Below are 12,212 nucleotides of genomic sequence, written 5' to 3' on the forward strand. Positions count from 1 at the left end.
ACTGCCCCTCTCTGCCTGCTGTGTACACACCCACCTTGGGGATCAGGATGTAAACTCTCACTTAGAAACTCTGCAAGGGATTCCTGCTGGTGAGTGAGGAAAACAAGGCGGCAGCTACTGCCCTGCTCTGACCCCTGACACTGAGAAATTGGCATCTCCCCCCCGAAGCAGGAAAGGGACATTCCCCTTCGCATCTCTGAGGGCTACTGATTAAGCAAAAGGAGAGCCCAGCCCCTCAGTCGCACAGAGCAGGGGTGGCAGCACAGCAGGCTGGCTGGAAAAGCAGGAGGTGCAATGAAAAGATCCTTCGGGATCCAGGCATGAAGGGACAGCACTGCTGCAGCCTGCATCTCTCCCTGTGCACACACACACACACACACTCACACATCCTCGTCTAAAAGAAGTAAAGAAATCCCCCCAGTGGGAGCTCACATCTGGCTGGTTTTGCACGCTCTCTCACCTGATGCGATCCCCGTCCTTCTTCTTCAGCTCCGCATCTCTCTGCAGAACCTTCATCAGCTTCTCATACTCCTCCTCGGTCAGGAAGCTCAGGTCCAACATCTTCCCTGTGCTGTTCTTCAGCTCTTCAGCCAGCCGAAGCAGTGACACACCGACAACTAATCCAGCCCAGCGTGCCGCAGTGCCATGGGCAGCCCCTGCTGCAGCCCGCCCCGGTGCTGGGGAAAAAAGGGCTTCACAGCAGCATGGCCAGCTTGGGTGGAAGTTGTGCTAGCACCTGGACCCGCACTTGCAGGCACTAGGCAGCTCTTCCCTGGCACATTTCTCTGCACCACATGCCTTCCCCTGCCAGGAAATTTCTCCCAGCAAAACGATGCTCCTTCGCTTTTCTTCAGGCACAGTCGCAGCGATTTGGGAGCCAATGTCAATCAAGCAGGCATGCACGGCAAGGAGCGAGCTCACCGCCCGCCTTAGCTGCGTCGTCTCACCAACGGCAACCCCGGCACCTCCAGCATGCGCTTTCCTCAGCGGCGAAGTCTGCCTCCGTGGAGTTCAAGCATCCCTGCAAAGAAATAACGCCGAGATGCCGTTTGTGATAAGCGCGCCATATGGTAACCGAATGTGTACATTGGGGGTTTTTGTTTGTTCTTCAGCACAAGTTCCAAAATGAGCTGCCCTCCTTTCCTCCCCGTCCTACAGCTCCTCACACGGTGCTACCCTAACCCAGGCGGGATTTTATTTTAGCTGCTTTCCTGCTAACAGGTAAGCAGTTGACTCAGCGGGCTGTAAGCAAGATACGCATATGAATTACCAAATTGCTTGCTTGCTTTTTATCTCCATTCTTCTATTCCACGCTTCTTCCTGCCCTAAATGAGACCGAGGGTAAGTTGCTTTGCCTTTGCAAAGCAACTGGAAAACGACCGAACAGCAATCTGCAAGTGTTACTGCTGCATGTCAGGCCGTACAATGCCAGAGGCTGCTCATCTTCTAACATCAGTGCACTGTGCCTTCTGCTGCACTGATATTTGCTGTTCAAACAGAGCACTCGGTATTTCAGCAGGCACCAAAAACAGCCAGAGGCTGCAGGGTGTGGAGGAAGAGTCAATCATGTGTTGCTCTGCTGCTTTATCCCTCTTCCTCTCCCTGGCCAACCTGAGGGCAGGAAGGTGCACCTCCAAGGGAGGAGAAGTTCTGCTCCCGTCCGTGGAAGCAGTTTCTAGCTCACCAGGTGGGATTTTTCCACCGTGTCCAAGCCCGTCAGGTGACTGTGGCTTTCATCATGTGGCTTGTTCTCCCAAAGCCACAGCCTTGGGAGCCAGGTCACTAAATTCTCCCCTGATGGGGGAAAAGCTAACTGCAGCAGGAAGCCTCCTCTGCTGCCTGTCCCCAGCTTGTCCTCCTGCCCACGGTGGCAGCCAGCCTTCCCGAGCCACCCAGCACCACTCCGGCTCCTTCGAGTGCTCCTCAGAGCTCTGCTTCTGAGCGTTTTTGTCACCCTGCTTTCGACTGCCTCCACACGACGCACCTCTTCTTGAGCTGGCCTATGCAAAGTCGAGCGAAGATATTTCCTCCTTTGACATCATTTTACAGATGAACAGAGTTTTCCAGATGATACATTCCCACATGTTTGTTTCAAAAGGGTGTAACAACATGTAGAAGAACTGCTATCTGTCTGTAATGTTTACAACAAATACCACAGGACATAAAAGAAGTCTGAGCACTGAAATGAATGGACCTTGTCATAAAAACACTATCATTATTGTAAAACATTTTAGGGAAAGAAGAAAATTTACCATTTCACATATTTCTTTAAAGCAACCACGGCTGTGCATGTCACACTACGTTTACAACCTTTATCATCAGAGAAACTATTGATACCACTTCATTTGGAACAAAAACAGTAATAAAAAAAAAAGAAACTGATGAATTTCTACCGTTTAAACCTGCATTTCATCCATCTTGGCAAGGCACTTCCACTTCTGGTCCCTATCTCCTATTCTCTCTGGCTCTCAGGCACAATCTTACTGCTAAAAAAGACAGGCTAACAGAAATTTCTGGGACAGATTTTATTTTTTTATTTTTTTTTAAAAAGGTATCTAGGGACACATTTCTCGCAGTATTTGCTTCTCTAGAATTTTTATTTATTTTTAACAACCCCATGACATGTGGGCTGGAATTACTGCGGAAAACATTTTCAGCAGAAGCTCATATTTATTCATCAGGAGGGCAGTCAGTTAGACAAACTACAAAAAATGTTTCTTTGTAAATGGCCCTTTTCTGGGAATGCTTTATCTTCTTGGAACAGTTATGCTAGAAGGAAAAGGTTAACAGAAACCAAACAGCCAACTCCTTCTTTTGTTTCAAAATAGTTAAAAATCAAACCACTTCACGCGCTTTCTGTGGGAAAAAGGGCTGCTCCAGCAGACTGCTCCAGCTGGAGGTTTTGCTGGCAGCTCGGGAGCCACAAAGCTGCCGACCCAGGCCCGCAGGAGCAAACACAGCTCACAAAGGATCTCTGCACGCGGCACCATCACTGCTGTGCCTCGAGCCACGCAGTCTCCGATGGGCACACCGTGATGTCGCGTCTTAGCCTCTGCAGAGCGAGCCTTGAAATGGGAGAACCCCCCAGTTAACCCCCCAAGGACACAGGGAGAGTGCATTGTTTGTTTGCTTGGCTCTGTGACTGCAGTGGATTAAGGCTAAAACTCCCCCAGGTTGCCTAACCCCAGAGCTGACACTTTCACTCCTTCAGCAGCACCACACAGCTTTGATTTGCTTTGTGACGTTACCCAGAACCCTCTCCCCTCTCAAAGCCCCGTTAAGGAACAGCTCAGAGAGCGCGGGGATGAGCAGTGTGGACACCCACCTCTGCAGAGCCGCAAGAAAGCTGGGACCCCACGGGCCTCACGCAAGGCATGGGAAACACGAAATCCTTGTAGATTTGTAAGGCGATGGTGGGAGTCATCAGGCAGCGCTGGGGCAGATTTTGTCCTAGACTGGGACTTTCCCAGCGCAAATGTCTTTGTTAGCCCACCGAAACAAATTGTCTTTGGACAAACAGTGCTGAGCACAAAGAAGTTGCTCCCTCCTCTACCCCTGATGGTGGGAGACCCCTCCCAGCTCTCTGGCAGCAGGAGCCAAACTGGTGAGTATTGGAAGAGGGAATTACCTGGGTCTGGATCAGTGGCATCCACTTAAATCCACACAGAGCACACTCGGGCTGCTCTCAGGCACTGCAGTGCCATGATGGGAGCAGCCCCGCAGGTCCTGCCACTTGTCATGACACAAGGGTGGGCAAAGCAGCTTAACGTGGCTCCAGTAACAACCAGAAATCTGAGGACACTGGATATCCAATGTACTTCCTTCCAACTGCTTTTTTCTGGGGAAGAGATTATCACAGAGATCAACCTGCACGCCCAGCAGTGTTGACAAACGTGGGTGCTGAGGGCAGTGCGGAGACAAGCAGAAGCACGACCTACCGTGTGGCACAACTAGCTGCATCTCATCCTTATAGCTTTTGATTTCTTTTGGCTGCCACAGCAGGAAGCAGCAAACGCTCCAGCCAGCAGCAGAGACCTGTGACAGCATGTTCGGCTGCTGTGCAGCTCAGCAAGCCCGGAGCCCAGGCACTGGCGAAGCAGCGAAGGCTGCCATGTTAACCCAGCCCGGTGGGAGCTGTGCACCTTGTCCCCCGGCAGGTTCTCCAGTGTCCAATTTAACAACAGAGGGATGGCCACAGACAGCTAGATTGCCCTGTGACACACGAGCTCATCCTCAACAAGGGCTAAGGGGATGCAGCTGGGGAGAGGGCAGCAAGCCAGCCTGTGCTCAGCATCCTGCAGGGGCAGGGCAGGGCCTCCCTGCAGCAGGGGCAACCTCTGTGCACTTCACAGATCCTCCTCAGTACTTGCTGAACTCACATCAATTTTAAGCATTTGCGATATCCTCAAAGCCCCACAGTCCCACCACGCATTCAGTGAAAAAGTATCTGCCCGTGTTTCGTTTTGACCTGCCGCTTGCTTGCTTCATCTGATATCCCTGAGCGTTTTATCAGAAAATCCAGTAACAACTGCTCTGCTTCCACCCACCCCACGCTGCTCGCTTCGCAGACCCGTGTCATGCTATGGTTTCTCTTCCACAGGAAGGGACTTTGATGCTTGCTCGTTCCAGGTGTTACTCAGGGAGCTTCCATCATTCCTCACACCCCTCTCTGCCCCCATCTAGCGAACCAGAGAGCTGCCTACCAGCATTTAGGTGCAAAAAGCCTTTTCCCCACAGCTGCAACTCCTGTTGTCTTCACCTGCAGGGCCGGTTTTGCAGTGCCACGAGAGGCAGCGTACACCGTGCCCTGCTACAGCTGGGCAATGCCAGAGCCTACAACTCTGCCGACCCCTCGGATGGAGGAGAGCACCGACCACCTGCAGAAAAGCTAAGAGAGACAGTAACAAAAGGAACAAACCTTCCTTCAGACGTGACAGTCTCTAACCTGTCCAGAACTGCCCTTTCCCCCTCCAGCAAAGCACCAAGCAGCAGTATGACGTGCATTCCCCGGCCCCAAACCAACATCCAACCCCCAGCTTGGAGGGGCAAGCAAACACCAACCTTTCTTCAGCAGAGCGCGACACCCTCTCGTAGCGGCGTTGGGGCACACCAAGTGCAAGCTCGCTGGGACAGCCCACGGCCCGGACAATGCTCATTTCCTTGTTCCTCGGCGCTCGGCGTGTGCCCACACGTGACCGAACGCAGGTGAATCACCCCCAGGGGAGCCTGCTGGCCGCGCGGGGTCACGGGCATGCAGCTGCGCCCGCAGGAACCGCTCTGCAAGGTGCAGCTCTGGAGAGCCTTCCAAAATAAATAGCTTGTCCAGCACCGGGTAGGGTTTCTGCAGCTGTAAGAGCTGTTCATGAACAAAGGAATGTTACAGACCTCTCGCCTGGAGTAATGCATCCTCTGTCTTCGAGTTACTTTTCTTTTTATTGCAGAAGAAGGGTGTCATTCTAGAGGGTTTTTTTTTTCTAGGAAACTCACCTCCAAATAGTTTTATCGGGTGAAAATTAAATGCTTGGCAGGCACGAAACATAGCTCCTTTTGGATAGACGGATGCTGAAGGGGCTGCCTCCTTCTTTATGCTGCATTTTCATTTTATTTCTAGGAGATTTAACTCAGCTCCAGCTCAAAACAGAACTGTGTTAATGCTCTTCATAACTAGCCCGAGCACAAACTGCTCGGATGCAAGTTACCAGCTCAGTGCCCTTGCTAGCATCTGCCTACAGACACAAATTGTCTACAGACCATCTGCAGGGCACTCCACGCTCAGATGTGATTTCTCACCGTGTACTTTCCCTCCTTCCCAACGCTGCACATTGGGATGTGCCCAGATGAACAACAGACCCCACGAGCAGATCGCAAGGACTAGACACTGCTTTGCATGCAGAGGAAGAGAATGGCTTTAGGAACTTTAACCTCCCAATTAGCTAGGCGGGACCCACTAGTGACAACAGGGTATTTAACGCCCCCATTTCATCACCTAGGTCAGTGCAGGATCATTCAGACTCGCCTCAGCCTTGAAGAGCAGGGGCTGCACATAGGTCCATGTAATAAAGATATGAAAACATCCCTCCCCAAAACATAACAAAACCCGGAACAGATAATACGGATCTCACCAGGCTATTCATAGCCAGATGAAAATAGCAGCAAGCGGGAAAGGCTGCTTGCCTCTGTCCATACCTCTTTATCACATATCCTGTCACAGTGTAAGGAAATCACCTCCTTACGCTTTACAATGTGTGGACATTTCCCAGTACCCTTATTAGTCGTGACAGCTCTTGTAGGGCAGGTCAAAACCAAAAGCAGCATTGTATCACTGACGATGGATGTGGTCCTGGCACCAGAGTCACACTGCAGTTCCCAATCTCTGCTGTAATGAACGGGACCAGAAGTATTCAGCACCAAAACTTCCATAGCTGTGCAGGGTCCGTCATCATAGGATCATGGAATGGTTTGGGGTGGAAGGGACCTTAAAGATCATCTCATTCCAACCCCCTGCCATGAGCAGGGACACCTCCTGCTGGGCCTTGTGCCTCTCCCTGTTCCATGCTGGAGGGTCCAGCCCCACTCCTTCTCTCACCTTATTTCTTCTGGTGTCAGCACCATGAAATATGCAGCAGCGTTGCCATCACTATCATACAGCCAAAACACTGATGGCCATTATGCTCACGGGCATAATACGATGATATTTGGTTGGCCTCCTTTAGCAGCAGAGAAGAAATAAAAAGCAAACTACAGGACGGTCTTTCTCTTTGGGAGGGATGGGCTGAAAAGCAGCACAAAACCTGTCTGTGGGGGCCGGTCTGTGCCTTCTTGCCCTGAGGGGTGCCAGCGAGCAGGCAGTGCAGCCTGCACACCACCAGGTTCAGGTGCTCTGATGGCAGCCGAGGGCTGTCCTGCTGAAACAGCACATGGCTGAGCAGCAGATGCATTTGGCCTGTGGCCACGGTCACACCACCAACCCTCCTTCTTCCTTTCTGTGCTCACCTCGCCCCTCTCTCGGTCATGAAATGAAATACTGTCTTCTGGTTAGCCACTGCAAGGCGCAGCTCGGCGGCACCACGTGGGCTCCTCCGCGGTGCACCCTTTTCTCTTTGCACTGCCTGGTTCATCACAGACAAGAGTGGTTGTGAGATAGTACAATGTATGTAATATAATTTTTTTCTACGAGTTGTCCCACTGAAAATGCTGCGGCTGCAGATATTTTGTCTGACTTGTCCCACTGAAAGTACAGAAGAGAGCACCACGGAGGGCAGTTTTGGCCAGATGCGAGGGGCAGGCTGGAAGATGCTGGCTCTGCCCCTGGTGATGGCTTTTCACTCCGACGAAGGAAAAATACCGCTCAGTTCATCGAGAGCACAGCCTTGGGTGGGTTTCTCTCAGTTTCAGCCATTGTCTCACACGACACTTCTCTAATGATGGAGAAATCCAGCTGCTTTATTAAAACCACATTCCTCCTCCTCCCCACTGATCAGGAATGGCGCTGAGATGCTCCGGGCCTTAGGAACGGCAGGAATCTAACAGAGCAATAGGGTCTCTAGCCCAGCCCATTGGTCATGGACATTTTAGAACACCACCACCATGCCAGGCAAAAAGACGAGTACACTCCCCTCTTCAGCACACCTGGGGAATGTATAATTGAGGAAATACGCCACTGACCACATCAGAAGTGGGTGAAATCCGCTTATCTGCATTTACCCTCGGAAACACCTCTGCTTCTGAAGAAAGGACAGACCCACAACATTAGAGAAAGATTTGTTAAGGCTTCAGTGTCCTTTTGTAAAGAATGATGCACGAGGATTTTTGTCCTTTATGCATTTCTACCCAGCCCGATGTAACTGTCACCTGAATAATTACCTACACTGGGCTCTACCCATCTCCCTCCAGCAAGGAATTACATAGTGAAATTTGCATTACAAGCAATTTACTTCCTTTTATCCATTCTTAATTAAATGAAACATCCTACCTAGGGTAAACAAAGTCTGCGCTTTTCAGTCTTTTGCCATTATTTCACAAAGCTGGGATCACCAAAAGAAAAAAAAAAAGCCCCATCAGAGGAAAGGTGTGACTCAGCCTCGGTAAGGTCAACAAAGCCCTTCAGTGGTAATAAACAGGCAGTCCAATGCTTTAGTTTAAATATTTGAGGCTTGTGTTTATTTCATAGGTGGGAACTATTTGCAGATCTTGCAGGATGTAGTTCACTGTAATTCCGCGTGCTGCCAGAACACAAATAAACAAGCACAGCCCCAGGCCTCTGAGCGAACCTCCAATACCCCGTTGAACAAGGACGGCCAGGTCTCGGCTGCAAAAGAGGACGGCAGCATTTCAGAGGCCTTGCTGTGAGCAGACCTGCTCTGCCTCCATCCAGCCCCACACTGGGCTTTGTGTGCAGGGGAGAGGGAAGCTTTCATTTAGGGTTGCCCCTAAATGCGCTTGGCTGTGGGGTAGGGAGCAGAGGCTTGCGCTAAGCCTGCACTTCCAGGCAGAAAGAGTAAGGCAAGAAAGGCAAAATAACAGTTTTAAAAGAAGTTTTGGTTCACAACAACCCGTCATCCCCACAACTTTGCTGTGAACTAGTGTTGAGCTCCTCACACACTTTCTGTCCCGCATCGCTGCTTCACTGACTTTTCCATCAGAGAAATACCCTGCTGTCCTGGCTTCCCCCTCAGCCAAGGGAGAAAAGTCACATTGAAAGAACTCAGCTCTCCTGCTAACATTCTTTATAGACACCACACACCTCTAAAGTTACTCCTAAGAGCATCTTCTTAGCTGTTAATTCGTGACACATACTTGAAAGTGCAACAACAAATAAATACCTGGTAGCTGCAAGTGGGAAATTAGCAGCAGCTTAAAGCTGGACCCTTGCAGGTGAAGGTTTCTTATCCAAACCAACCATCCCCTGTCACCCTTCTACTCACTCCTCTTCAGAACCTATTTTCACTTGGTAGAAAAGACAGAAAATAAGTTTTGTTTGAATTTGGCCAAAGAAACTTCCCGGCCTGAAGATGAAGGAAAAAAAGCAGCCACTCATGACAACTGCTGGCTGTTACTTTTTGAACCTGAAAAATATTTGCTGACCTCAACTTTGCTTTCTTCCAAGCACGATTTCCCTGTGTTTGCTTCCAGTGGTGACCTACCATAAATTGCTTTCCTGACCCTGCCTGTTCTGCCCCAGTAACACTGAGTGTGCACCTCCTGCCTGGTGCTCTGGAGTGGGTTAGGGCCCACAGGGTCAGTTCAGCCACGCACAAGCAGAGCCCCCATCACCGCACGCATTTCCACCGGGGTGGCTTGGTGATTTTTCGCTCCCTGTTCCTCCAGCTAGCGGGCCTTGGCACTGAGAGCAGAACCTCAGAACCTGAGGCTATTTCTGCTGTAAAACAAACAAGAAAAAAAAAAAAAACAACCAACCACCTTTTATTTAACATGGTATGAGCTCAGAAGTCAAAAACATGGGGGGTCCAATTCCTTTGTACTCCTTTGCCTGCTGAGCTCGATGACATGAGACAGAGCACGGTGCTAAAACCCACGGGAAACCGGTGCTGTCTGCTGAGGAAACTTAGGATGCTGCAGCATCCTCCCTTCTGTGTCAAGGATGACTTCTAAAGCTCCAGCCACGAGTGGGTGATTCTGAAATAACTCAAAAATGGAATGAAGGTGGCTGTAAAACAGTAATCCTGTTACCGAAGCAGTGGCTTTACCGTCTGTCACAGATCTTTTTCCATGAGAAAACAAATTCACACATAGGAATAGTTTTTAATAAACTGGCCACTTTTTTCCCAGGGATAATGCAGCTTCCCAGGCGTGAACTCGTTTAGCGGAGCCATTTATGTGCTCCATGAGCCTGATGACTTGCATGGGACAGGAGATATTTTGGGCAGCACTTGTTATCTACAACAAGAAAAAAAGCACGCAATCCCACTGTCTGTTCCCTACTGCACTCAGTTACATGGAAGATCTCGTATTTAAATGTCCCCAGTGAAGGGCGATGTGCAATATCCACAGACATGAGGAGGACAGGAAAAAGTTTCAGCGAGCTAACTAACTGCAGGCGTGATTCTAGACAGGTGTGTTTAAAGTAGCACAAACCTGCACGTGGACAGGAACCACCATTTAGTTTAGCTCAAGAGAAAGTTTAGGTAAACTCAAGTGAGAAATCCAATCACAGATTGTACCAATTTAGTTAAATCAACCAAAAATAAAATCAGTTTCAGATGATGATCTGGCACCACTTTCTTGCACAGACAAGGTGTTTCTGCCATCTGTGCAGCTCCATGAATACCCACACATCTTGCAAGGAGGTGGCGAAGCCAGACTTTCTGGATAAGAATAACGAGATCACCTGCAGCATTGAACGACACTGTTTGATTTCTGGGTGCTCAAGCTGAGTAAGTGTTAGGAGCTTCTATCTGAGCAGTGACAGCTGTCCCTCTGAGGATAGCTGCCCCTGGTCCAGCAGCCATGGCACGAGCAGAAAATGTCCCCTGAAAGGGAAAACTCCCTGACCTGGTTGCTCTCTCCCCTCCGAGGCGAAGCTGGGGCTGCCTCACAGAAAGGTAACTTCATCCTGATCCAAGGGGCACTGCCAGGCGCTCACTTCCCAGTGCGGGCTGCTGCCTGCTGGCAGCCCCAGCACAGCCTCGTGCTCCCTTCGAGCAGGGAGCATCATTGTTCTCCCGTCTCTGAAGCACAGATAACAAGACTGATTTGGATGCAAAGTGAGCCTGCCGCACAGTGGACGCTTCGCCCTTGTCGTGCCATCCCGTGGCAAGGGCTGCCTCTTTCCTGGTGATGTAGGCTGGTAGAAGGGACATGATCTATGGGTTCAGGAGGAACAACAAGTTTGCACTTCAATTACTGAACCCTGCAGGAGAGCAGAGACTTAGTCCTCTACACAGAGCTTCTCAGATATTCTACCAAAGGTGGGACAGGGAGGAAGACAGCAGGAAGGAGGGGAAAGGCATGAGGTCAGCCCTCGTAACCAGCTGATCCTCAGGTTCTGACGTCCCCAGAGAAGCCCCACAGCAGCACGACACCGGCTCTCCACTGTCCTGCCCACACCGTGTGGTCTGCCCCAGGACAGAGGCACACAGGTACAGAGCGGTCCGTAACGTACCTGGGCAGGACAAGCTCTGCTGCCAGCTGTTTTGTTTAAGAAGCATACACAAAGAAAGCTATGCAAGACGTAACAAACAGAGGAGAGGCAGCCACAGGGTACCAGAGCTTGTGTAACAGCATCGATCACAACGGGGAACAAGGGACCGGCTGCAAGGGGAGCAGCAGTTAATGAACACCGCTCCTGTAGCTGTGCCAACTACGTACAACAATGCAGCCCAAAGAAGGAAGTAAACAGAAGCAGGGTGGAGGGGGGAGCTATGGAAGTACAGACAAAAGAGCAGGAGAAGTGACGGGGCAGCGATACCTCATGCCCCGGGCTTTCAAAAGTAACTCGCAATACAAAGCAGGAAGGCAGCGGCAGAGTGCACTAGGCAGCGTCCCGTGGGAGCCACCGTTTGCGCAGCAGGAACCAGGGACACCCCTTATTTTGTAGGGCTGCCCAGGCACCAGAGACATCCTTTATTTTGTAGGGCTGCCCTCTTTTTCCAAACCCTGCCTCAGGTCTCCTCCAGCAGGCAGCTGCACCTTTAGCCCTCATTCTCCTCCCCGAGGGCCAGCAGCTGCCTCTCAGATTCATTCCTAACGCAGGCCACAATCCCCCTCTGCGCATGGGGGCCGAGCCAGGAGCCCCAGGTGGCCACAGGGCCCAGAGGGCTGCGGGAAGGGCCCTGGGAACCACCACCATGACGCCCAGCAGCCGGCAGAGCCGAAGGCAAAGAGGTGGGTTGGGGACGGAGGGAGGGAGCGGGGAGGGCAGCGAGGGGAGCGGTACCTCAGCCGGCATCTTCTCACTGCTCTTCCCACCCAGGAGTGCCAGGGCTTTTCCTCCGTGAGCTCCTTTCTGCGGTGGCCCCAGCCCTGCCGCTCTCTTCCCGGAGCACTGCAGAACTTGCCTGGCTTCTCGCGTCCTGGCTGCAGTGAGCGGCAGCAGCGCAGAGGCAGGCGAGGTCACTGAGAGCGCTGTGCTCGTACCAGAACTTGGCTGGGATGCTCGGAGCCCGTTCGGGAGGGTTCGGCATCAGATTAATCAGTGCAAAATGGATCCTGCAGCTGCAGGAAGAATTGTGACAGGATGTTTCGGTACAACA

General features: G+C 51.3%; 1 protein-coding gene across 7 annotated transcripts in view; it reads right to left on the reverse strand.

Annotated features, from left to right (window-relative positions):
* Positions 1-12,212, reverse strand: part of LOC106038582 (synaptotagmin-like protein 2) — a 70,081-nt gene that overhangs the window by 23,601 nt on the left and 34,268 nt on the right. For 3 of the 7 annotated variants that reach the window (XM_013185187.3, XM_048070770.2, XM_048070768.2), the window contains one exon: positions 461-1,021. In XM_013185187.3, coding sequence (XP_013040641.3) covers positions 461-561 — 101 coding nt within the window. In that variant the 5' untranslated portion in view covers positions 562-1,021. Of the gene's footprint in view, positions 1-460; positions 1,022-3,628; positions 3,839-5,061; positions 5,465-11,896; positions 12,175-12,212 lie in introns of those variants that run through there. The other 4 variants (XM_048070773.2, XM_013185188.3, XM_048070769.2 and 1 more) reach the window with 3 other exon arrangements.

Source organism: Anser cygnoides, chromosome 13, assembly GCF_040182565.1.
Source record: "Anser cygnoides isolate HZ-2024a breed goose chromosome 13, Taihu_goose_T2T_genome, whole genome shotgun sequence".
NCBI classification, from domain to species: Eukaryota; Metazoa; Chordata; class Aves; order Anseriformes; family Anatidae; genus Anser; species Anser cygnoides.